The following is a 27,847-nucleotide window of genomic DNA, read 5'->3' as shown; positions in this document are numbered from 1 at the left end:
TGTTCCTCCTTTCCAAACATTGCAGTTCCTCCTTTGCGAACATTGCAGCTCACAGCGGCAGAGCTTCAAAAGCACGGTCTGTTCTGCCAATCCAGGGGGGTGGGACTAGGTATGGCCAGTTGCTGATTGACAAGTTACAGACTTGTGAATCAACACTGGCAATGCTGATAGCTTACTCTTAGCCCCTTGGAGAGTGGCTAAGTGTAGATGCACTTATTAAGTGATGCAGCATATGTGATTTTTTTTTTTTTTTTCTAATGGTTCTACTTAATGGAGGTGTGAGGTTTCTTTGGAAGCACATTCAATAAGGAAGATAGGAAGTTGTAAAGAGAAATACAGTATGGTTGTTAGCAAGGAAGTTACATAAAGGGGTGTCCTCTAGATATGGGCTTTGCTTATTCTCTATCGGAAACAGTTTGGTTTCATAATAGTTTGGTTTCATGATGTTTGATTCATGATTCCTAATTTTTTTGAGATTTGGGATGTGTGACTTGGCAGCATATTTATCTCTGTGACCTGATTTTATATATATATATATATATATTTATTTTTTCACAAAAGGGATTGTTTGACGGGTTCATACTATGTGACTATTTAATACACTTAACAAGTTCTTTAAGGCATGATATGCCTACTGGCTTATGCCCTGGTGTCTGTAATCCGAATGACATAATGGGAAAGCTACCACGGAGATAACTGAAGAAGTGGTTCTGGATCAAGATGTCGTGCCAAGTCAGGGAATAGAAAACAGACAGATTTCTCAAGCCAAGGTCAGGCCAGAAGGTGAGCAGGGCAAAAGGTGAAAATCAAAACCCTTAAAAAAAGTCAAAATAAGTCAAACGCCACTACAAATTCAAACACAGGGTTCCCAGCTCACATTATACAAAAACGAATGACATTAAATAAATAGCAGATGTTTTACCTTTTCTCTGTATGTCCACCTTAGGGCTAATGTCGCAGTAGCATTTCTGTTGCTGCTGACAAGTCTAAGGAGGACTAAGCGGGAATCTGAAGTATGCACCTCCTTGCATGTGTTGTTTCCTTGCTGGTTGGATGAGTGAGGCGTCCATTTTCTAACCATGCATTTTACACACATATTTAGAGTATAACATAAAATATGGTTGTGGAAATGAGTCTGAGAGTTAAACTCCCTGAAGCACCTGTGTATTTTTTAAATTTGGAGCATCTGTGCTTCGCTCCAGCCACACCACCCGTCATTTGTAGCCAGAGGGACTCTAGTTCTCAATGGAGCACTTGTAGTCCATTGATACTTCCTCAAGCATTGTAACAAAAGGTTTAGATTTGGGCAAGAGGAATAGCCTGCAGGAGCCTGCGCATTATATCCATGATCATATCTAAAGAGACATTTACCTAACATCCTTACAGCTGTTTGTAGCTTGATATGGAAATATTACTACTTTTCCACAGTACAGGACTTGGGGATCAACGTTTCACCAAAATATGGATCAGTATTAAGAAGACATTCTGTACATCACAGTATTCCAGTGGAGTGCTAGTGGGGTCATTTTGGTTCAACTCACAATAACCTTAATGTTTGTAGTGCCCGTTCACTCTTCTCTACTCCATAGATCCATGTTCTGAAACCAATATCCTGCACTGACAAGTGCGAGCATATCTAAAACTGTTGTATGTATATTTATTAAGCACCTTTATTTTACACTACATCTTCTGGTTCTGAAGCCGATGGCTGCAAGCGCTGATTGCTGGTTTTCCAGCATAACCTTTTGACAGAAGCCAATCATTAGACTTTCTTCTGTAGAACAGGCAATGGTACACAAGTACCCAAAGTTATGGACTAACATATGGACTATTCCTGACACTGGAGCGACTGAGCTTGATATGATTATTTTCTACCTTTGTGAGTAGCCATTTTTTATGTTGCATAAATAAAGCCTATTATTGAGGATAATGCGCTAGGTCGGTGCACCCTTTCTTTGTTTCTTTTTGCCTTTAGTACTGTTGGACTACCCCAGTCCTTTTGGGCAGCAAGACTCTAGCCATCCGTGATGCCATATGTGAGTCCCGTGGGGAGTGTGGTCGGGAAGCTTGGATTCTAAGCGCAGGAGAAGGGTGGTATCACCTTATTGTTTTGGAGTATCAATACAGTGTTGCTGCCATACACACCGTTTTTACTTATACATTCATTTGAAAAACAACACACAAATAAAAAGCTCCAATGATTTCAGAAAATGTTTCTTGCTAAGTGTCTTGTGCTAAAAGTGCTCCAAAATATGTCATAAGGTGCTCCAAGCATAAAAAGTGCTTCAGTGCTGCTTCCCAGTGCTGCATGCATTGCTCTGTGCCCAGTGTTACTCACTAGAAGCTTTTGACCTTGTGCCCCTCAACATCAACGTCTCCAAGACTTTGATGCTGGCTGGCAAAATGGTGACGTCATTTCTGGTCAGTGGAACGCATGCTGCGGTGGCGTTTCGTGGTTTTACTGCTAATTTTTACTATTAAACAAGTGAGTGCAATATATTTGTTTTAATGCTTTATTTTAAATAAAAGAGTTGTTATACTATGGGAGCACCCCTTTCTGTTCCTATACATGGTGGGTGTGGCATGAGGAGTTGATGAAAAGGGACTGGAGGAAATTACTAGTGGAGTGGTGATGGATAGGTGCTGTGGATTATCCTGTAAAGACCCAGGAGGGGAATATCCACAAGTCTTGGAGACGTCGATGCTGAGAGGCACAAAGTCAAATGCTTCCGGTCAGTGACACTTGCTTCCAGTGAGTGACACTGGGCACAGAGCAATGCATGCAGCACTGGGAAGCAAGATTAGCAGCATTGAAGCACTTTTTATGTTTGGAGCTCCTTATGATGATATATATTTTGGAGCACTTTAAGCACAAGACACTTTGCAAGAAAAAATTTTCTGAAATCATTGGGACTTTTAATTTGGGTGTTGTTTTTCACATAAATGTATAAGCAATAATGGTGTGTATGGCAGCAACCCTGTGTAATTGATAGCATGATAAAGACAGCACTATGATTAGTGATGTACGATGTCTAGCATATGCCCAAAGCTTAACAGAATTTACAGACAACAACAGGATGAAAACACTTCCTGAATCTGGGTAGACTAAAGATGTAAAAACTTGATGTCTGCATCTGAGGCCTGAACCCTATACGTGTGAATTTGATTAGGAAGATGACAAATGCATAGTGACACTTTAAATTATTTTCAAACCATTCTACTTACTCAATGACCTCCTTGGAGCTCATGTCCAAATAACGAGCAGACATCCACTGGATCTCAAACCAGTCCCTAAATCCATTGTTTCCACAGCACTGGAACTCAATCTGTAGCATGTCAATGGTAGATTTTAGGAAGCAACGGCCGGGGATATCTGTGTCCTTGTAGTATTTTAGAGCATCTTTAAGTCCACGGTACAGAGCAGATTCCAGCTCGTTCCTCATAGTATAACACATGATGGCTCCAGCAAACACGCAGAATGTAAAAAAGAAGGTGCAGATGATATAGGGCAGCATGAACAGCTTCCATCTGGAGAATTTATTGGCATCTGAGCAATCATAGCAGATCTTTCCACCAAAGAAGTTGATGACACAAGCAATTGTGCCCACAGCAATAAGCATGTTGGGAACTGTCTGAAGGTCTCTACTTATCATCAGCTCACTTCGTTTCCTAATTTCAATTTTCAGATAGAGCCCCAAACTGAAAATAATGAGTCCAGTCACAACAGACACCCAGTTTAAAATCCATAGAACTTGAGCTAGTTTTCCCCTCCGTGTCTTGGTGAATTTTACTTTGAGAACTGCCATTTTGTAGTCATAAAAAAATGATGGAATCCTCTCTATGGAAGAAAAACATTGAGACAGAAAATATTTTTAGATTTTACCAAAAACATTTTTATGTTATTATTATCCTTTAAATTTGTAAGGGGATACATTTCAAGTTATTGTTATAAATGTCACTCTATCACTTTTATAAGCTATGTCAGGGTAACTGATAGGGTTGCGCTCAAAGGGTATCTAAAACCAAAAATATATTGCGGCTTACCAGCCGTAGATGTGGTAACTGCATTAGTTGTTGTTTTTTTTTTTTTTTTTTTCCTTTATTTTCATCTGGTCATAAGTGTAAATAGCACATTTCCTATCCTGCCATGGCATGGCATGAAAACTAAGGCAGCCACCACAACTAAGGACTTAAAATACAATTTAAAGCATAACTGTACCACTGTCAATTGGAGCATAGAGTATGAATCCTCCATAGGATAGAATGAAAAGTGGAGTATATACATTGGCCAGGAAAATTTTGACAAGTGGCTGGTGGCTCCAGGAAAGCTGCACAGTCATGATCCCACTGCACAAGGGACCGAGGACTATAAGACGCACAAGGGACCGAGGAGTATAAGACTGACAAGGGGTTGGGGATGTGCAGAACTAAAGGTTACTGTTCATGCCAGCCTGGGCACACTGCTAAATTTAAAGCTGAAATACACATATGTTTACTATTTAACATACCAAAGATTTTTTTTTTTTATTCTGTGCAGCCATTCTTCTGTATCACATACTGTGGCCACACTGGAGAACCAGGAAATGCGTTTTGATACTATCTGGTTCTGCTTTATAGATCTTTGGATCACCTCCTCTGCTAACTGGGTAAAGGGGATGAAACTTGTCCAGTGAGCAGGGTCGGGTAATGGCATATAAATTCAGGAAATAGGGGTTACTTGTATGGCTATTCAGTGTGGTGGACGGGTGTAAATCCCATGTTGGCTTCACGGAATTAGAAGTCGCTGTAATTAAAATACAGTGGGTATAGAAAAGAATAAACCCCCCTTTAAAATAATCACATTTTGTTGCTTTGCAGCCTAAAATGAAGACAGGCACAGTTTTTGTTTTATCCAGCTGTATTTACTCAGTGCAACTTATAACATTCAAGTGAAAGATATAATACCAACACGTCAGAAAAAACTAAAACAAAAATCAAAAACATCACTGATCAGTATTTTGTTGAACCACCTTTTGCTTTAATTACAGTCTTTAGTCTGTTGGGATGTGTCTCTGCTAACTTTGCACATCTAGACTTTGCAATATTCGCCCTCTCTTCTTTCCAGAACTGTTTAAGTTCAGTTCAATTTGATGGTTTGTGGACTTCAGTCTTTAAGCGGAGTTCCACTCAAAAGTGAAACTTCCGCTTATCTGTCTCCTCCCCCCCACCTTGATGCCACATTTGGCACCTTTCTTTCAGGTGGGAGGGGGAGCTGGTATCTGTTTTTGACAGGTACCCTGTCCCCACTTCCAACGTTTCCGCTCCCTCTGCTTCCAGGCCAATTACTGAGCACAGTGCGCTTCGCTCATGCACAGTAGGGACCTGGCCGTGAAGCCTCAAGGCTTCAGTGCTGGTTTCCCTTACCGGCAATGGCGGTGGCACCACCCGACAGCCGATGGAAACATTGGCTGCGGTGCCCACATCGCTGGATTCCAGGACACGTAAGTGTCCTAGTATTAAAAGTCAGCAGCTACATTATGAGCAGCTGCTGATTTTTAATTTTTGGAGGGGGGACGGAACCCCGCTTTAAAGTCATTCCACAGATTTTCGATGGGGTTCAAGTCTGGGCTCTGACTAGGCCATGCAAGGACATTCATCTTTTACTCATTCTGTTTTAATAATTTTATTTGGTTTTAACAAGTAGATAACAAGCAAAAGATCCGCCCAGGCAGGGGCTAGCATTGAGGTTTTAACAGAAGCTCACAAAGAAGAGAAAAATAAACGATACATCGATAACAAAAAAATGTTTTGCCTTCAACCACTGTGTGGTCATTTTTGCTGTGCGCTTTGAGTCATTGTCGTGTTGGAAGGTAACCCTTCCCATTGACAACTGCAGAGGGCAGCAGATTTTTCTAAAGAATTATATATTATATTTTGCCCCATCGATTTTTCCTTCTATCCTGACAAGTGCTCCAGTCCTTGCTGCAGAGAAACACCCCATAACAGGATAATACTACCTCCATGCTTTATTGTAGGAATGTTGTTTTTTGGATGGGATGGTGAGCTGTATTAGATTTCCGCCAGACATGCAGTATCTCACAAAAGTGAGTGCACCCCTCACATTTTTGTAAATATTTTTTTATATCTTTTTATGTGACAACACTGACGAAATGACACTTTGCTACAATGTAAAGTACGACCACTGCCTAATGGTGGCCATACAAAATATTGACACTTTGGGCCCAATTCTGACATTTCCACTTAGGGGTGTACTCACTTTTGTTACCAGCGTTTTAGCCATTAATGGCTGTGTATTGAGTTATTTTGAGGGGACAGCAAATGTACACTTTTATACAAGCTGTACACTCACTACTTTACTTTGTAGCAAAGTGTCATTTCATCAGTGTTGTTGCATGAAAAGATATAATAAGATATTTACAAAAATGTGAGGGGTGTACTCACTTTTGTGAGATACTGTATGATTTGGTGTTAAGGCTAAATAATTCAATTTTAGTCTCATCTCACCAAAACACCTTTTTCCATGTGGCCTCAGAATCTTAAAGGTGCGTTTTTGCTAAAGCTCAGTTGTGACTGCATGTGGCCTCCCATACAAGCCACATTTTTGCAGAATTTGTGATGTTGTTACATGCACACAATGACTACTCTTTGTCATAAATTCCTGCAACTGCTTTAGAGTTGTCGGAGGCCTCTTGGTAGCCTCCCTGGTCAGTTTCCTCCTGGCTTTTTCATCCACTTTGGAGTGACGTCCTGATACTGGGAGGGTCTGTGCAGTAGCAAATGCCTTCCACTTCCTGTTTCAGTTGCACTCCACGAAAGCTAATTTCATGCTGAGCTAATCAAAATGACCACATCTGATCACAGTTGAAAGTCAAATGGCTTTGTGTGTCCTTGAGAAGGTGATTAGCTAAACCTGATTGAGTCATTTTTAGGAGGGGTTTTTTTTTTTTTTTTGACATGTTGGTGTTATATCTTTCACTTGGATGTTATAAGTTGCACTAAGTAAATACAGCTGGAAAAACAAAAACTGTGTCTGTCTTCATTACAGGCTGCAAAGTAATAAAATGTGATTATTTTAAAGGGGGTGATTCTTTTCTATACCCACTGAATATATGTATTTTTTCTCCTTGGTCTTTTAGGACAGCCACCTTAGAGAGAGTCCTTGGTTCCTCCCTTCTCAGGAAACACCGCCTCAGAATCAAGATTTAAGCCACAAAGCCGGGCCCTTCAGTTCTGAGGGTTTCCTACGGCGGGGAGACACCACTAGGGGCCAGGGCCATACAGCTGGGGAGGCTGAGGCCAGTGTGTTCCTTGAAGGGAGAGGCAGATGTCTCTCTTTTTTCACATCTGTCGGCAGCCAAGGGAGGCCAGGGAGCCTGGAGGGTACCTGCTTGCAGCAACAGGCATGCCCCAGCTTCTCTCGGGAAAGGAGGAAGCTCCGGGGCCCATTTCTGTCTGCCGGGGGGGGGGGTGCTTTTTGAGGTGCGCTGGTTCCAACGGCTCTAGTGTGCTAGTGTGGCCAGTGTATGGAGCTCAAGGCTGAGCCGGATGGCGGGTGATGTAAGTTCCGGTGGACCCGTGGCTTTCGGTTTTACCCGTGGAATCTGAAAATGGGCTGATCGCAGGGCTGGTGCAGGCCTTTTCATTGCTGTGGAGACAGCAGGCGGCTCGAGCCCATGGACTACCGATAATCGCCAGGAGATGACGGAGGCAGAGGCATCCCGATCTGCTCCTGGGGACAGCACCCCCAGCCACTCTAAGGTAGGGTGGACCCTGGGGTGGTGTTTCCTTACCAGTTCCCAACAGCTCTCTGGGTATGTCCCCCCTCGGTGGTCAGGGGGGAGGGGGATGTGCTTCTGGAACCGTTGTGGTGGTTGGCCCTGGGGGGGCACTCCCGCTGTTGCCCTGCAGAGAAGCACTGGCAGAGGGGGGGGGGTGTTAGTTCAAGGACAGGCATTCATGGCATCTTCTCTGGGTTTTTTTGTTACACAGCAAAACCAAGTCCCCACACAGCTCCAGGAAGAGATGTCCTTTATGCAGGGCCACGATGGGGGAGTCCTGTACCAAAGTACTGTGTAAGGAGTGTATTGAGGGGATAGTGAAGGAGTACTCAGAGAAGCAGCGTTCAGACCTAACAGTGTCCATCAAAGGAGCTTTCTAGCACCTTTCAGTCTTTTAAGACACTTTTTTCCAGATTCCTCAGCCCCAGGTTAATCCAGCACGTACAGGTCCACTTGGACAACTCCTCCGCGGTTGCTTATATTAACAGGCGGGGGGGGGGGGGCAACAAGAGCAGATCTCTGTGGGTCCTGGCGGAAGCAATCCTCAAGTGGGCTGAAGTCACTGTGCTATCCCTTTCGGCGGTTCATTTGAAAGGGGAGATGAACCAGTTGGCGACTTCCTCAGCAGGAAGATGCTGAAGGAGGGCGACTGGGTCTTAAGTCAGGACATCTACGAGATGGTCACTCAAAGATGGGGGGGGGGTTCCATGTGTGGACCACTTTGCTGCAAGAGAGAATATGAATGCTCCTCTTTTTCTCCCTTAACAGATGTGACGGGGCAATCAGGGCGCTCACTCAGAACTGGAGTTTTGCCAGGAGTTATGCCTTCCCCCTCGCCCGCTCTATTGCCAGCAGTGCCCCCCCCCCCCCGCCTGCTCTATTGCCAGCACTGAGGAAGTTTCAAACAGAAGACACAATGCTTATTCTAATCGCACCACACTGGCCCAGGAGGACCTTCTTTCTCGGGGTCTGATCTGTTGTCCCCAGGTGGAGCAGTGGAATCTGGCAGCCTGGCTACTTAGGAGGGAATGGTGTGGGGTAAGGGGGTTCTCATACTGATTAGTGGTGACCCTCATAGGTTGCAGGAAGAAGGAGATGCGCAGGTTTGGAAATGGTTCAGTCGCTGTTGCGCAGAAAGCTTCTTTGATGTGCAGAGTCTAGCGGCAGTGTTGGAAGTCCTGTAATCTGTGGTGGACAAAGGGTTGTCCCTCAGTATGCTGTAAGGCCAGGTTTCCTCGCCTATTTTTTTTCTTGGAAAAACCTCTAGCAGCAAACCCCTGAATAGTAAGGTTTTTCTAAGTTTTAAACAGAGACCAGTTAGCAACTCCCCCTTCCCTATGTGGGCTCACAGGGGAACCTTTTGAGCCAGTGGAGTCTTGTGCGGTCAAGTTTGTAACCCTCAATTCGTTTTTTTTTAGTGGCGATCACTACCACAAAGAGGGTTAGTGAGCTGGAAGCCCTCTCGATTAGGGCGCCCTTTCTTCAGATTTTTTCGGATCGAGTGGTTTTTAAAACAGGTCTGGCTTTTTTTTTCCAAAAAATGGCATCTAAGTTCCACAGAAACCAGGAAATTGTTTTGCCTACTTTTTGTTCGAGTCCCGTGAGGGAACAGGAGCATATTTTTCATAGGCTAGACGTTAGAAGGTGTGTTTTACAGTACTTGGATAGTACAAAACAGTTTAGGAAGTCTGATTCCTTTTTCGTTTTTTTTTCGAGGGCTAGGTGTACGATAGCAAGATGGCTGAGGTTAACGATCAGTTAGGCATACATAGCTAAAGGGTTGGAGGTTCCGGAGGGCATCAGGGCTCATTCTACTAGAGCTATGGCGGCATCTCAGGCTAAGTGGGCTGGTGCTACACCGGAGCAAATCTGTAGAGCTGCAAAATGGTCCAGCTTTACCACCTTTGTTAGGAACTACAGGTTGGACCTGTTATCTGCTAAGGACCAGGCCTTTGAGTGAAAAGTTCTTCTAGCAGTAGTACTCCCTAGGGAAGTGCTCGCTTATTCTCTCTAAGGTGGCTGTCCTGAAAATTGAAGTTATACTTACCGGTAATGTATTTTCCAGGAGTCTTTCAGGACAGCGCCAATACCCACCTGGTTCGTTACTGGGAGATTCTGATGTATAATCTTCAGGAAAATTAAGGTTAGTATGACATGTTCTTGTGTCCCCCTAGCTGACCGGAGGAGAACCTTGGAGGAGAAGCCTTGGAGAACCGAAGGGCTGGTGGGGCGTTGTGGCTTAAATCTTGATTCTGAGGCGGTGTTTCCTGAGAAGGGAGGAGCCAAGGTCTCTCCCTCTCTCCCTCTCTCTCTCTCTCTGTCTCTCTAAGGTGGCTGTCCTGAAAGACTCCTGGAAAAGATGTTACAAGTAAGTTTAAATTACATTTTTGTATATAGCGCACTCTAACTTCAGACCAGGGGCAGACTGACAACTTTCAGCCCAGGGGGCAAGTACAAACCAGAGGCCCATGGTGCAGCGACTCAGCCCCCCCCCCTCCCACTCTCTTCCCGGCCTCCTTCTGACCCCCATTCCATGCTGAAGCTCAGCTCCAGGTACTCTCTACTCACCGGCTGAATCTGGTTTCCCCACCTGACCAGCAGGGGCGGTTGGGGGGAGCGAGGACAGTTCAGTCGGGGCTGGCTGGAGGAGAAGCGTCTCCAGTGGGGCATGGAAACTAAGCGGCCTCTGCTCAGACACAGTTTATACTATCCATGCTGGGCTCTGTCCTTGTCTTAATCCTGCCCTCAGTAGGTCAGCGGTGGGGACTTTTTACTTCTCATCACCAGGCATCCTTTTGGCATGTCTGTGGCAGAAGCAGTGCAGCCTTTTTATGGGGCATCAGAGTGGCCCGTGTGGCAATTGCCCCCCTGGCCCAGTCCTCCCATGCTTCAGACATTTTTATTTATGCTTTTGAGTATGTAAGAGTTAGAACTTCTGTTTTATTATCTGCCTGCCACCCCTCTGGGATTGTGTACCCGTGAAGCCTATACAGTGGGTGGTGCTGTTGTAACTAAGGCTGGAATGCATGGATGGCAACTAAATAAAAATGTCGGAAGCTAGTCTGTGCTATATACAAAAATACATACATATATTTTAACTACAGAGATTTCTAATTCTGTTTAGCCAATATGATTTATTATTAATATTATTATTACACCTGTCCTCCAAAATACAAAGCCATACAGTTAGTTCCAACGCTTCCTCGCTGTAGTAAATACAATATTTTTTGTAATGTCCTTGTTACAGAGATTTACCACCAATTCTTTCCTGACCGAAATTTAGGGAAAATCTCCCTAATAGAGACACAGTCCACAATAAAAAAAAATATATAGAATTATTCTCTGCGATTTCAAAAATGAATAGAACATTTTGACAGGCATTCCAATTTAAAGCAGAGAAGAACAAATTTGCCCAGCTAAGAGAGAATCTTTTGTTAGATGTTGAGGAGGAGGAATGTTCATACACAGAAGAGGAAATTCAAATATGGTACAGTTGGAAAAAGACACAGGCCCAAAATCATCTCTGTGCATGAGTGCAAGTTTTATGCATTTAAAAAGCTATCCCTACAAACATAGGCCGATTTGTGATATAAAGAAAGATCCCTCCTTTTAATCCTTTTTTCTCTAGCGCTCATTGACAGACGTAGTCCTCGGTGATACACCATCTTCGGGTTATGTTGCCTCCACAGGAGCAGGACTAGACAGGAAATTAAAAAGCTCTGGCCACACCCTAGGGGCAGTCCCAGAGGGTATATCCTCTCTCTCTCTGCCTCAGCAAATCAGTTATTTTCTGTCTAGTTAGGAGTAAGGACCTAGATACCTTGCTGGGATCTTAGGTCCTGGCAAGAATTTTTTCTTAAAGGATTTTTTAGACAGCTTTTTTTCTCCAGTGTTCCTGTGAGATCTTCAAGCAAGAAAGCTGAACTGGGCGACGGGCTGGATGTTGAGATCCGGTGGTCACCCCAGTTCAGCCTACGAGCGCGTGCAGGCCATAGCTCCGCGCTGGGTCGGCCGCGACAAAGTCCCATTAAAGGACTGTCCACGCGAGTTAAACGTCTCGCTAAAACGCCAAAGACCATGAGTCACGGCGTCCGTATCGGTCGACAGCCCTCCCGCCCCGGTAGAGAGGAGTACTGTCAGGAGTTGGTTCCCGCCTGGTTCCGGTATGGTGAGTAGTATGTTCCCCCTTTTCCCCTGACGGGTCTTGTGGTGAACGCGGGCCCCTCTCTGTATGGTAAGATAGAGTCCCTCTCTATCCTATAACATGACACAGATCCTCCTACTTTGAGTGTGATTTTATGTGCAAAAAGCCAGGAGGCTTGGTTTGGGAGCTAACAATCTAATTGTATACATGTTAAAAAGATGTAATCTGTGGCATTCTGGGAATCTTACGGTGTTAAGAATAAGCTACCTACCAGTCAGAAGCCACGGACATGTAGACTGCCTTCCTAATCAGATCTCCAGCTATTAGCAGGCCTCCTCCCGAATGGCCATGCGGTCCGCCAGGGCCGGTACCGCCAACCACGCCATATCCCCATGCAGAGAGAGTGTTGTGTGCCCTGCAGCACACCGCTATTCAGTACAGGCCGCCGCCATTTTTTTTGCTGGATCGCACGAGCCGCCATTTTGGCGTAGCCTCGTGTCTCCAGCATGGGGGCGGCCATGTTTGAGGTGATCCAAACACCTCGTGGAGCTTGGGGGAGGCGCCGGAAGGCGTGCAGAGGGGCGGAGCCGCCTCCTTTCTTCCTGGGCAGCCAGCCAAAAGACTTCCTGTTTGTCAAGACAGCGCTGTAACCTGTTGCAGTTAAACTCTGAGCATCAAGTGGTGAGCCTGGGGGTCTATCTCTCTCTCTCTCTCGATCGATAGGGATCCCTAGCAGGTAACACTAAGGGGCTTTTGTGGCGCTGGGGGTCTGAAAAAAAAAAAAAAAAAGTTTTTTATTTTTGAATTATATTATCCAGGAAGTGACTGGAATTATCATGGACCCTGCCACACATATTCCCCCACCTGTTTCCCTCGAGGGGGCCACGGGACCCGCCGGTGCACAGAGTATAGAGCATTTACAGCAATTTTGGAGTCTATGGTGGCTCGGGTGGAGGCGGCCTGTCAGGGACGGGGGTCAAGGAAGCGACCCCCGCCTACCCCTATACTATCTGACACCTCTGACTCTGATTCAGAGATGGTCACTGCAGTTGCAGGTTCCTCTGCAAGGGCTGTTATCCCAGGTAAAGCCCCCTCAGACAGTGAGGAGGACGCTTCTTCTCCTGCTATAATTCAGGAAGAAGCATTGGTGGACGCACTAGTTGTGGCAGTGCAGGAAACCTTAAAACTTGAGGCTTTACCGGCAGAGGCAACTGAAACAGAGGTTCCTTTTGGTACTAATAAGCCCATCAAAACGGTGAAGGTTTTTCCTGTACCTAAATGTTTCGGTAATCAGATTAAAGGAGAATGGGAGCATTCTAAATGTACCTTTACTATTTCCAAGCGTATTGCTAGACGCTATCCGTTTGAGGAATCCATCATTAAGAAATGGACGGTACCACCAGTGGTGGATCCACCTATTTCCAGGCTGAATAAAGCCACGGTTATTCCAGTGGAGGACACTTCGTCCTTTAAGGATCCGGTGGATCAAAAGATGGAAGCAGAGTCCCGCACCATCTTCTCTCTGATAGGGTCAGCATTTAGACCAGTAATTGTTATTGGTCTAGTTTCCCAGACACTTACGGAATGGGCGAAAATGGTACGCCAAGATCTTAGGGGAAAAGATATTCCCCAGGAGACATCTGATTTGATGGAACAGATTATACAAGGGCTACAGTTTATCTGTGACGCAGCCTTGGACACTACTCCCTTATTAGGGCATGCATCTAAGTCAGCGGTGATCCTCAGACGTGTGCTGTGATTAAAATGCTGGTCAGCTGACCTAGGTTCCAAAAAGACCTTGACAAATCTCCCCTTTCAGGGGAATCGTCTATTTGGGGCCAACCTAGATGAAATCATTAAGGATGCCACTGGGGGCAAGAGCACTTTTTTGCCACAGGCTGCTAAAGCTAAGGGACCTCGCAACAAGCGAGGACCTTTTTTTACCGCCCATAAAGGGCGCCCGGCTGGTACTAGCGGGAGAGGCAAGACTCCTCCAGGAGGGTTCAAGAAGGGCTGGTCGGACAAGCAAAGGACCAACCCAGCCAAACCCGAAGCAAAGGAGTACACAGCCTGAAGGTGCGCCCCCACCCGGTTTCAGGGTGGGGGGACGTTTTCACCGGTATTCAGGACATTAGATCGAGCATCAACCACTACTACCGGTGCGATTCTTCCCTTCCAACATTTAAGTACTACAGGAAGCGGTAGTTACCGTTCCCTGAATAGATCTTTTCCTTTACCTTTTCCTAAGATTAGTCCCGATACCTCACAGGAATCGGATCTGGTTGACCAGATAGGCCAAGTAGCCTCTAGTCGGGTGACTTCGGTCCCTGAGGTTCAACCAGAAAAGATCACCTTTCCTGATAACTATCAGGTATCTGATAAATGTGTGGGAACAGAAAACGACCAGACTTTCTCGGATGGTCGGGGCCAGATACCTCTAGGGACGCCTGGTTCAGATTCTATCAGCGCCAGTGGTCCTAGAAATTCTAGGCTGGCCTCCTCAAGCCGGCCTGGCCGACTTGGACATGTTCGTCGTAGACGTTCCGTGGGAACTTCGTCTCAGGGAGTGTCTGTGGTCTCAAGGACCAATTTACCATCATGCTTTACAGTCGCTGGGTTTAATGGCCTGGCCATTGAGACCCCAATTACTGAAGGACAGAGATTTGTCTACTTCAGTCATTCCTACCCTTATTAAAGCAAGGAAAGCGACTTCCAGCAAAGTCTATTATCACACATGGAAGACTTATATTGCGTGGTGCGAATCTTTAGGATTTCCTCCACGTACCTATTCGGTGACTCGAATATTGGCCTTTTTGCAACAAGGGGTTGAGCAGAAGCTAGCCTTGAGCACCATCAAGGGTCAAGTTTCAGCATTAGCAATCTTCTTTCAGAAGCCTTTAGCTACCAAATCCTTGGTGCGGAATTTCATCCAGGGGGTGCGGCACCTGGCTCCTCCAGTCCGCGCGCCCTTACCGCCCTGGGATCTTAATTTGGTTTTGTCGGTTCTACAGAAACCTCCCTTTGAAAACATCAGGGAGATTCCCTTGCTTACTTTATCCCAGAAGGTGGCCTTCTTGGTGGCTATTACTTCTGCTCGCAGGGTGTCAGAACTGGCTGCATTATCATGCCAGTCCCCTAACCTAGTGATTCATAGGGATAAGGTAGTACTTCATCCTAAGCCATCTTTTCTTCCTAAGGTGGTTTCAGATTTTCATCTGAATGAAGATATTGTACTACCTTCCTTGTGTCCTCAGCCCAAGCATCATCGGGAACATGCGTTGCATTCCTTAGATGTGGTTCGGGCAATCAGGGTATACCTGAAAGCTACGGAATCTTTCCGTAAGACGGATTCACTTTTTGTGATCACGGATGGCCCCAGAAAGGGTTTGCCTGCATCTGCCGCGACCATTGCCAAATGGATTAGACAAACGGTGGTACAGGCTTATTCTATTAAGGGTCAGAGTCCTCCGTTCCCTGTTAGGGCGCACTCCACTCGAGCGCTCAGTACTTCCTGGGCCTTTCGCCATCAGGCGTCAGTGGTCCAGGTATGTAAGGTGGCCACCTGGTCGTCGGTACATACCTTTACAAAATTCTATAAAATTGATGTGACGGCATCGGCGGATGCCTCATTTGGCCGCAAGGTTTTGCAGGCCGCAATTTGAGGAGACCGGTGGTCTACCTCGAGGGTTTTTTTCTGTTTGAAAAAAAAAATTTTTTTCTCTTTTTTGTTGAGTCTCATCATTAAGGATGAGCATTGTAAACTTCTAGTTGGCACCGGTTGGGCCTTCTAGATTGGGATTTGATTTCATTTTCCCACCTCTCAGTTGTGATACTGCTCTGGGACGTCCCGAAGGTGGTGTATCACCGAGGACTACGTCTGTCAATGAGCGCTAGAGAAAAATGGATTTTTGTAAAATCTTACCGTAAAATCCTTTTCTCTTAGCTCATTGACAGACGTAGTCCCCGCCCCTCTGTTTTTTTGAGTTGGGTTAAAATCTCTAAAGACTGCTTTTTCACATAACTGATTTGCTGAGGCAGAGAGAGAGAGGATATACCCTCTGGGACTGCCCCTAGGGTGTGGCCAGAGCTTTTTAATTTCCTGTCTAGTCCTGCTCCTGTGGAGGCAACATAACCCGAAGGTGGTGTATCACCGAGGACTACGTCTGTCAATGAGCTAAGAGAAAAGGATTTTACGGTAAGATTTTACAAAAATCCATTTTTTCTGTTGAAAATTCTTATAGCCCTGTAAATTATATTGACTGTGGAAGATATCTAAAAGTTTTTTTCTTATATAATTTATCCACACTCTCAGCTAATACTACTTCCTGTAGAAGAGATTTACACATTTCACAGTTCTAACATTACAGAACCCCTTTCTCAATTCACGATTAGACCTCTTTTCATTAAAGTTTATAATTGTGTCCACTTGTCTCTTTAAGGGATCTCACGGTAAACATTATATAATCACCTTTATTATATTTATACATTGTAGTCATATCCCCCTTAAAACAATGATACAGTAAAACTGGTGCTGAATGCATATCTTAATTGTACAGTAAGGTGACACAGGGTTGTATTTCTTGGACCATGGTTACATTGCATTGAAAAGGTATTCATACCCCTTGAAATTTTCACAATTTTGTCATGTTACAACCAAAAACGTAAATGTATTTTATTGGGATTTTATGTGATAGACCATCACAATGTGGCACATAATTGTGAAGTGGATGGAAAATGATACATGGTTTATAATTTGTTTTACAAATATGTGAAAAGTGTTGCGTGCATTTGTATTCAGCCCCCCTAAATCAATACTTTGTAGAACCACCTTTTCGCTGCTATTACAGGTACAAGTATTTTTGGGTAAGTCTCTACCAGCTTTGCACATCTAGAGAGTGACATTTTTGCCCATTCTTCTTTGCAAAATAGCTCAAGCTCTGTCAAATTGGATGGATAACATCTATGAACAGCAATTTTCAAGTCTTGCCACAGATTCTTAATTGGATTTAGGTCTGGATTTTGACTGGGCCATTCTAACAAATGAATATGCTTTGATCTAAACCATTCCATTGTTGCTCTGGCTGTATGTTTAGGGGTGTTGTCCTGCTGGAAGGTGAACCTCTGCCCGTCTCATGTATTTAGCATGTTTTCTTGTAAGATTGCCCTGCATTTGGCACCATCCATCTTCCCATCAACTCTGACCAGCTTCTGACCAAGAAAAGCATCCCTACAACATGATGCTGCCACCACCATGTTTCACGGTGGGGATGGTGTGTTCAGGGTGATGTGCAGTGTTAGTTTTCCACCACACAAAGCATTTTGCTTTTAGGCCAAAAAGTTCAATTTTGGTCACATCTGACCAAAGCACATTCTTCTACATGTTTGCTGTGTCCCTCACATGGCTTCTTGCAAACTGCAAATGGCACTTCTTATGGCTTTTTTCCAACAAGGGGCTTTCTTCTTGCCACTCTTCCATAAAGGCCAGATTGGTGGAGTGCACGACTAATAGTTGCCCTGTGGAGAGATTCTTCCACTTGAGCTGTGGATCACTGCAGCTTCTCTAGGTTACCATGGGCCTCTTGGCTGCTTCTCTGATTAATGCTCTCCTTGCCCGGCCTGTCCATTTAGGTAGACGGCCATGTCTTGGTAGGTTTGCAGTTGTGCCATACTCTTTCTATTTTCGGATGATGGATTAAACAGTGCTATGTGAGATGTTTAAAGCTTGGGATGTTTTTTTTAAACCTAACACTGCTTTAAACTTCTCCACAACTGTATCCCTGAACTGTCTGGTGTGTTCTTTGGTCTTCATGACACTGTTTGTTCCCTAAGGCTCTCAAACAAACCTCGGAGGGCTTCACAGAACAGTTTGTTTATACTGAGATTAAATTACAAACAGGTTGACTCTATTTACTAATTACGTGACTACTGAAGGCAATTGGTTCCACTAGATTTTTGTTGGGGGTATCAGAGTAAAGGGGTCTGAATACAAATGCATGCCATATTTTTTAGATATGTATTTGTTAAATATTTTGAAAACCATTTATCATTTTTTTCACTTCACAATTCTGTGCCATATTGTGATGGTCTGTCACATAAAATCCCAATAAAATACATATACATATTTGCATATTTGGTTGTAACATGACAAAATGTGGGAAATTTCAAGAGGTATGAATACTTTTTCAAGGCACTGTATATCAGGCTACTTTTTTATATACAGTATTTTATTTATTTTGAAATTGCAGAAACACAACATTCTTCTGTACTTAAAGTGGTATGATATAAAGAAACAATGGCTGCAGACCCATATTGATATATGAAAACATCTATTAATTTTGTTTGACATCAAATAACAAGTAACTCTTTAACACAAATAATGCCACAAGCGTATTTAGGTGTATCTTTTAAAATATACTATTCCAACATCCTATATCGGGCTACTTTCAGGTCATTGGACACTGGAAAAATACGTGCTAAGGCCGCCCCTAAAGTGCACACATATACAGTAACCCGGTCCACTCCAGTTTTTTGCTAGTGTTCTTAGGTGGTGCTCCTGTTCAATTCAAGCTGTCCTTAAGGAAACAAGTCAGCTACTCTCCTGGGCAGGAATTTAAATGCCAACTCTTTTAGCCATCCACATCCCTGAAATGGACAATTGACAGACAGCCTCCCTAAGCTTCCAATGCCTAGACCCGTGAGAGTAGTCTCTGCAAACCCAGATTTTTCAAAATCAAAAAAGTGGGGGAATACTAGATGTGGACATGCTGGCCTTCAGCTTCAACAAGCTTAACAAATATGTAGCCAAGACCTTTGCAGTAGATTCCCAGTTTATTACTTGGATTCAGTTAAAACTGCTAAATGCCTTTCCTCTTATGAAGAGTCTTTCTCAATTACTGGGAAAAAAAGAGGAGGAAAAGGTTTTGATCACCTTTTTCACACCAATCGGGCCGGACGAACCGACATGGTACATAGACGGACTTTTCATGTACGAATCTTAGCGTCTTCCAAACAGACTTAGTATAGTCTAATTGGAAGGCCCCCTTGTTCCATCCTGCCTATCATTCCCTGGCTTTAATGGTAGACTGTTAAAACTCAAATCCTAAAGGATAGGGGTATTACTGAAGAAATTCCAACTCACACATGATTTACCATTGCACATGGAACTTTACTTTTCCTGGTGCGAATATAAATGGCTGAACCCAAGGGAATAATTTGTCACTTGTATTTTGACCTTTCTTCAGTCTGGTTTTGACCAGTAATTGGCCCTGAGTACCCTCAATAGATCAGTTTCTGCCTTATTCATTCTCTTCAGAATCCTTTTGCCTCCTTATCAACTTCAGGGAGTTGGTCATATAATTCCCCCAATTGAACTTCCTATGTCAACTTCAGATCTCAACCTGGTGCTCTCTGTCCTTCAGAGACCCTCTTTTCAAACTCATTTGTAAGGTTTCCTTCCTGAGGGCCATTAAAAACGTTTTACCTAGGGTGGTCTCTTTCTACCTTATTAGGGCTTGTCCTCCCTTCCCTCTGTCCTGACATGACTAGGAAATTGCCTTACAATGCTTGGATGCAGTCAGGGTCTACTTGGCAGCCACAGTTTCTACTCACAAGACCATTTCTTTTTTGTCTGGAGCTCCTCATAGAGGACTTCCTGTTTCCCGATCCACTATTGCCACATGAATCAGACAACTTATTTCCAAGGTTTACACACTTTAGGAAAGGGTTCCCAATTTCCCTATCAGAGCACATTCCACCAGATCTGTTGGTGTCTCTTGGGCTTTTCAGCATCAAGCATCTATGCCAGATTTCCAAAACTGCCACTTAGTCCACTGTTCACACTCTGTTCTATCAGGTGGAAAATCAGGGTTTGGCTGATGCGCGCTTCGGCCTAAAAGTGCTTCAAGCTGCTTTTTTGGGTTCTTTAATTTTTTTTTTCTGTGGGTCGGTTGGAAGTTGTTTTCTATGTATTTTTCCTCCCCTCAGTTCTTGCTTGAGGATGTTCCATGCTCTACGAATACCAGTCGTGTGTCCTATACTGTATGACATATAATAATTTTGACCTACCTGCATTGGCGTGTGCAGCCTATTGCATTAGGGTGTGCACCCCATAGCACAATTACACATTTGTGTATATCATTAGAGCAGTGGACAGTGTCGTAGTTTTTATTTTTATTTTTTTTTTCCATTTTGTTTTTTGATTATTTTTTACAATATTTATTTTTATTTTTTTTCTTTACAATTTTATTTGGTGAAATATCGGGGGTCTAAACAGACCCCTGATGTCTCACTTTTGAGACAGAGAAAGGGACTGATAACAGAACTGAGAGGCTTCTTGTTCATTCACAAACTGCACCATACTAAACCTAGTTTACTATGCTTCAGTTGAGAATGATCACAGAAGTGACCGGTACAGATCACTCACTGTGTTTGTTCAGAAAAGGAAGGGGCCAGTAATATAAGTTTTTACCTGCCCCTTCTTCCGCTCTCCATCCTGAAACATCCCCCGCAGCAGCTGGCGGGAGAGGAGGGATGCTTGCAGCACTGCAGGGGGGAAATCGGCACTGCACTGGGTGATTAGGGTTTGCACACCTGGCACACCTTTTGTGCACGCCTATGCCTACCTGTAAATGCCTTATCTTGGAGTAAATTATAAGACACAGGTCCGACCCCCCCCCCCCCGTGTCTTGATCACTCTTTATTGAACTCCTAAAACTCCTTGAAACTGGAGTCTCATAGAGTGAGTGGGGTTTAAAGAGTGAACTCTAGGGGTGGCCCTAGCAAATTTCCAAATCATCCAAAGGTAGCCTGCATATAACTATGGTCTTTTGAATATCAGTCCTGTACTGTACTCGAAGCTTAGGAATCTTGACTTACCTGCAAATTCCCATTTACCCTACATAATTTGGTATTGTCAGGAGACTCTGAAATGTAACTCTTAATTCCAACCGCAATGTCCTTAATAAACAAGTTAAACAGCATTGGACCAAGTCAGAGCTCTGGCGTGCACTACTCCCAGACCTAGTCCATTAAGGATGAGTCATTTATCACTACTTTGTGAATACATTACTGTAAACAGTTTTCTATCCATGTACATATCATTTCTACACCAACAGATCTTATTTGCAAATGAAATGTTTGAGGTACAATTGTTAAATGCCTTCATAAAGTTCAGATATACTGCATTCCTGGACTTTCTCTGTCTTTCTATTCACTCCCTCATGAAATGTAACAGGTTTTTCTGACAAGAATGGTTTAATACATTTTATAAATCGATGCTGGTTGTTACATTATATACCATTATTATACTATTATTGCTAACAAATTCTCAAATATGGTCCCTTACTAGTTCCTCAAATATTCGAATACTATTGATGTTAAGCTGACTCATCTGTCGTTTTCTGGCATCCATTTTGAGCCTTTTTTTAATATATTATTTTGTTAGAAAAAACTTAATTATGTTCATACAAACATACATGTTGCAGAACTAGACAGATATCCAACTACCACCGTTGCATATAATTACAGCAATACAAAATGCTCTACCAGTATTCCATTCCAGTCTACAATGAATAAGGTTGTTACCCACCAATCCAATTTCCATGCCACCTCCAAATAAAGTAACCAACTACAAAAATTGGCATTCAAAATTCTATTGACTTGGTTTACACACGCAGTTCGACAAATAATGTGCAGAAACAAGCAACACGTTATCCCAGAAATCTATTCATGACCAGTTCCATGGGAGCCAGTCCAGGAATATCTAACCACCCACCCTATACTTTTTCAAACCTAAATGGGCATCCCCTATGTTGGTAGGTAACCTGGTCATATCTGAGGGTGGTACCCATATGTGTTAGCCTTTTTTGAATATTGGTGCCACATTTACTTTACTCCAATCAGTTGGTACCATTCCAGTCAGGAGGTGTCTTTATAAACCAGAAAAATATGGGAACATCACTTTATGACCGAAAAGGTAATAATATTCTAAAATGGCATAGGGATATGTTGTTTGGTTGTTTTAAACAAATCATTTTCTGGCGGAGTGCCACAGCTTTTTTTTGTATGTTATTGCTTTCAAAATTAATATTTGTATTATTAATAAAGGGATAGTCTGGTCTTAAAAAAAAAAAAAAAAATAACCATGCATTGAAAAAAATTGTCTATCTAGATTAGGCTAAAAAATAAATGCATTAAAGACAGCCTATGTTGAGAGAATTATGTGAACTCCCATGTGTAATCAATCTTACAGGAATTGTCAGCTGTCATGCTCATCCAGTGGTTACTTACCTGGAACAAGTATGCAGATTAGAAGTGCTAATTTCAGTCTCTGATTTTATGGCAGTCCTCACAATTGTCTCATTACAGGTTGTCCTTAAAGTATATGTTTAGTAAAAACCTTTTTGTTTTATTTTTGGTTAGCATAAGTAAGATTTAAAACCACTTTTATTTTTTGCTCTCTGTGTTCCATTGGGGAGGTTTCTACTCACATTCTGTCTTGGAAATCCAACAGGAAATCTCTACAAAAAGAGTAAAAGCCTCCTCCTAAACAATTGCCACTGAGACAAATTCACATTTTAAACTCTTGTTTTGGTGACAGCTGTACAAATTTTGATTTCCCATCATGTACTGTCCCAGCGACAATGGTCCCTAGAGCAAATAAAGAATATGAATCTACATAGAGGGGAAGAATACAAAAATAAACATTTGACCAGGTTCTAATCTTTCCGTATTCTATAAAAACAAAAAAGAGTGTTGGGCTTAGGTTTAAAATATTTCTGATTCTAATTCAGATGCAGGTTAGGTTCTCTGCTGTGATTTTGACAGCGGAGAGCCAAAAAAGCTTAGAGCCCATGGAAATGCAAAGAGCTGAAGAGGTTAACTAATGGGAGGTTAATTAAGAGGTGAAATTCCCCTCACTTTGAGATTTTGCCCAGGTTCACACTAAGGCCGTTTTGAAATCATGCAAGTTCAGCTGAACTGGCAAAATTTCAAGCCAGCATTTCAGTCCGACTTCGGGGGGCGATTTCACAGACATCTGTGCGGGTTCCTCCATATATAGAATCCTGTATACCCGCAGTTGATACGGAGGAAGGCAAAAAAACCTTGTCAAGCATGGCCTAATTTGCTCCAGCAGGGAAAATGTAATTTCTTTCTTGACCCCCAGTAGGAAATCAGATATTCCCTGGATCAACAATCTCTGGTGTTATTACCAAAAAATGTTGACATCCAGTTATTTTTTTGTGCATTTAGGAATGCGTCCAGCCTTTCAATATTTTCATTTTTTTTTCATTCTTTAATTAGGAGACGCAGAAGTACAAAAATAATAAAAATACAAGTATACAAGAAGTATCCAACTGTAACAAGCAATACTATAGTAATACATTAGTAATAGGACCACTGAAATGACAAAATGTTGCCAGTTTCAGAGATTGGCAGTGCAATAACAAGAATCACCTGGTCTGCTCAAGGTAACTTCATTCTGTCAACAGGCATGTGACTACCAATTCTCAACCACTTTTTTTTTTTCTTTCTATGGTTGTTATGGTCAAGTTTCATCCAGCCTTCTTTTGAAACAGTCTTGGGGTACATCACTGAGACCTTAGACCATTTAAAGTAGATCTTATCACTAATGCAGGACATACATGGGTCGAATTCCGTAAAAAAAATATTTTGAAAAACAGAAATTTAGTGCATTTTGTAATCCAATGGTGTCACCGCTGATTTAGAAATTAAACCAACCAAGCCTTCAATTTCAACTAATGTTGCTACAAAAAAGAAATTTTGTGGCCGGGAATCTCCTTTTCTTTCCAGGTCACAACCCATGCGCATTTCTTTTTCACTTATATTCCTCGCATGATTCTCCTATCATTGATTAGACATTTGTTTGCTTTGCAAAAAATTTCCAACATGCCCGAATACTCTAATCAGATGGCTGCTCGAAAGTCAGCTGTTGCTGGGGCCCACTAATGGTTCAAAGTTCAAACTAAAATTCTTAAATACGATTTTCAAAAGAAAATTTGTTTGGATTTCGACCCATGTATGGCCAGCTTAACTCTCTGTGTGTGGTCTTTTAGCCAGTTTTCTGTACAGTTACAAAGTGAATGTTCTAAGCCTTTAGACATTATCTTACATCTAACATTAGCAGTTTGTGAAGAATGGTGTCAAAAGCTTTTTTAAGGCCGGGTTTACTATACCCACAGTTTGTTCGGCCAGGGCCGCTGATAGGGCAGTATAACGAGTCCTGTTGTAGTAGGCCCGGCACCATCAGCTCCACAGGGGGGCCGGGGCAGCATTACAGTCCATTAGTGCATTAAATAAAATAAGCTTGGTAAACTTTCCCCCCCGTTCCTACTTGTTTATGAGGGGGGGGGGGTTGTAATTAAATTTTCCTGGGCCCAGGAGGTGAGTGCAGTTGGAGGGACTATTTCTTCATTTTCAGGGCGCATGTACATCACGCCACGCCCTCTACTCAATTAGTCCCACCCGACTAAGTGATACTATGATTCTCTGCCCAGATCCCGCCTCCCTTTCTCAGCTGCTGAGGTGCAAAGCTCCAGGCGGCTGACAAAGGGCAGGAGGGGAGGACGTGGCTGCAATGGACACAGTGAATGGAGAATAGAGCATAGAATACTCACTGTGTCCTATAGAAGTTACAGCACAGTAGGTTATCATCAGCATTATCAGCCCCTACTTTGTCTACAGCCCCGTACACACAGGCTGGTTGAAAAAAACAAAACAATCAGCCCGTGTGTATGGTTGGCTTCTGTCGGACGAGCATACTGGAAAACCAGCAGCCAACCTGCTCCTGATCGGAGTGTTCTGACAGGAGGGCAGTCCCCCAGTCAGAACACAACAGCTCAGCGGGTGAGATCGCTGTACTGAAATTAGATAGTTAGTGTAGCAATATTTCCAGGCCTGAGGTGGGTCTGCCATCAGTACCGGTAACACTTACAACGCATTTAAGTTGTGAACCCAGGTGTGAGAACTGAGACAATGACCATTCCAGCATCTTTGGTTTGTTTTGTTTTATTGTATTTAGAGGATGGGAGAAGGGAATGAATGGGATACTCCTCTGACTCTTCTAGGCTTAACTGGGACTTTGTACAAAGATGCTCACTAACGCTGTCTTGGTGCCAGCTGAATGCCGAACAGCGCTTCCTGATGCTTCAAATGCTGCTTGACTGAATTAGTGCTGGAACCTCAACTTTAACTTGTTTGTTAGCTCAGACACTCCAGGACTTTAAGACTCTTGACTCCTGATACTCGATTTAGCTCAAAAGTCACTGGACAGCTCCCTCTAACCCTTCACTGGCTGAGGTAGCTCCTTGTCACTGCTTGTGCTGCTGCAAATCTCAACTCTGTACACTGACTCTTCAGGGTCCAAATTGCAGGTACCCCCTCTAATACTTCAGGGTCCTCTGACTAGGCACCCCCCCCCCCTTTTACAGTTAGCTGACTCCTGGATCCCTAGAACCTTCTCCGGAGTGGTCCCCTCTGACACTAGGCAGATGCCCAGGGACAGTCCTCAGTACTCACAACCTTTTGTAGGCTTTCCTGGAACTGGACCCCTCTCTCTCTCTGCTGGTTCTCGGCACACCGAATCCCCTCTGCAGCTCAGGAAACCCGCTTCCTCTGGCAGGAGGAGAGACAGCCGTACTCTCCCTCCTGGGACTCTGCTTCCCACCAAAGATGCTGCGTCATGCGTTCCTTCAGAACTTTTACCCACTCCCAGGATCCTATGCGGCAGAATCTGCCTTCTGGGGTAGATACAGGCCTGAGTGTGTCTCTGATTGGGTTTCCTCCACTGTCCAATGAGTATCCTCTCATGGAGCCAGTGGGGAGACTCCCCTCTCAGCAGACACCCCTGGGAGACATGACAGCCAGCTGGAATCATGGCCCTGCTGTTAGGCAGCCAAGGCCCACTATACTTTACCTAGCACCTACCTGTAGGGCTACATCAGTACAGCGGCTCCGATCTCAGCTGACAACCCCCTGGGTTGAACGAAAAAAAAAAAACGCATTGTGTGTACCAGGCTTAAGTTTTTGCTTATTTATAGAAAGAAAGCAGATTTTTTTTTTTTACACTTTCAGACCTTTGTGAATCCATGCTATTTCTCAAAATTGCTTAACTAACACAAAAATTGTATTCATTTACATTAGTGTTTGTTTTAAAAACCCTTTCTTTGTGTGTGCAGGGGCAGACTGGCCAGTAAGGGGCCCCATGACAGGTTTTACTGTGCTCTACCCATTAATCACAGCTACCTGACGGGTAGATCAGCTCCCTTCCTCCATGCTAAGCGGCCGTAATTAGACCACTCGTGGCATGCTTCTTCCTGCCACCCCCTCCCTCTCTCTTGTTCACCCTAGGTGCTTGTATTTGACATCACCTAGGACGAACAAGAAGAGAGGAGGAGCTGGGGGGAAGGGGGGAGAGCGCACCACGAGTGGTCTAATTACAGCTGCTTCCCGCACTACTCTGTATGTAAAGCTGCTTGTATCCTGCAGTATGCCCTGTTCCCCGCTGTGTGCCCAATGTCCCGCTGTGTGCCCCGTGCCCCACTATGTGCCCAATGTCCCGCTGTGTGCCCTGTGCCCAGCTGTGTGCCCCATGTCCCACCGTGTGCCAAATGTCCCACTGTGTGCCCCTTGTCCCACTGCACTGTGTGCCCCATGTCCCGCCATGTGTCCCCTGTCCCGCTGTGTGCCCTGCTGTGTGCCCAATGTCCTGCTGTGTGCCCCAAGTCCTGATGTGTTCCCAATGTCCTGCTGTGTGCACCCATGCCCCGCTGTTTGCCTCATGCCCAGCTGTTTGCCCTGTGTTCCGTTGTGTGCCAAATGTCCCGATGTGTGTCCCAAGCTGCGCTGTGTGCCTCATGTCCTGATTAGTGCCAAATGTCCCGCTGTGTGCCCCAAGCCCTGCCATGTGCCTCATGTCCTGCTGTATGCCCAATGTCCCGCTGTGTGCCTCATGTCCTGATTAGTTCCACATGTCCCGCTGTGTGCCCCAAGCCCTGCCATGTGCCTCATGTCCTGCTGTGTGCCCAATGTCCCGCTGTTTGCCCCAAGCCCTGTTGTGTGCCTCATGAGGTGCCCTGTGCCCTGTTGTGTACCCCATGATGTGCCCTATTCCCTACTGTGTGCCCCATGCCATGCTGTGTGCCGCGTACCCCACTGTGTGCCCCATACCCTGCTGTGTGCCCCACACCCTGATGTGCTCCCCATGATGTGCCCTGTTGTGCCCCCCATGATGTGCCCTGCTGTGCTCCCCATGATGTGCCCTGCTGTGTGGCCCATGGTGTTTCCTGTGCCCTGTTGTGTACTCCATGATGTGCCCAATCTGTGTGCCCTATGATCTACTCTGCTGTGTCCCCCGTAATGTGTCCTGTGCACCCTGAGATGTGCCCTATGCCCTACTGTCTGCTCCATGATGTGCCTTACTGTTACATAGTTAGTGAGGTTGAAAAAAGACACAAGTCCATCCAGTTCAACCCATGATGCGTGTGTGTGTTTGCTTTTAACTGTACATTGTGTACCCCTGTATGTTGTGGTCTTTAAGGTGTACATCTAATAGTTTTTTGAAACTATCAATGCTCCCCGCTGATACGACTGCTTGTGGAAGAGAATTCCACATCCTTACCGCTCTTACAGTGAAGAACCCCTTACGCACTTTAAGGTTAAACCGCCTTTCCTCAAGTTTTAGTGAGTGGCCACGTGTCTTATTGTATCTCCTTTCTCTGAATAGTTTGTTCCTTATGCTAGGGTCGCCAGTACAGTATTTGTACATTGATATCATATCCCCCCTCAATCGTCTCTTCTCCAGAGAGAATAGGTTCAGTGCTTGTAGTCTTTCCTCATAGCCGATGTCCTCCATTCCCCTAATTATTTTTGTTGCCCTCCTCTGGACTTTCTCCAGTTCCAGCACATC

General features: G+C 44.2%; 1 protein-coding gene across 1 annotated transcript in view; it reads right to left on the bottom strand.

Moving 5' to 3' along the window:
• Positions 1–27,847, bottom strand: part of LOC309543383 (photoreceptor outer segment membrane glycoprotein 2-like) — a 43,073-nt gene that overhangs the window by 5,271 nt on the left and 9,955 nt on the right. The window contains exon 2 of the mRNA XM_082242857.1: positions 3,226–3,834. Within this exon, the coding sequence (XP_082098983.1) occupies positions 3,226–3,806 (581 nt within the window). The 5' untranslated portion in view covers positions 3,807–3,834. The remainder of the gene's footprint in view (positions 1–3,225; positions 3,835–27,847) is intronic.

This window comes from Pelophylax lessonae (genome assembly GCF_965119305.1).
Source record: "Pelophylax lessonae genome assembly, chromosome: 13".
Classification (NCBI taxonomy): domain Eukaryota; kingdom Metazoa; phylum Chordata; class Amphibia; order Anura; family Ranidae; genus Pelophylax; species Pelophylax lessonae.
Note: the sequence above shows the minus strand (reverse complement) of the source record. Positions and strands in the feature narration are given on the sequence as shown.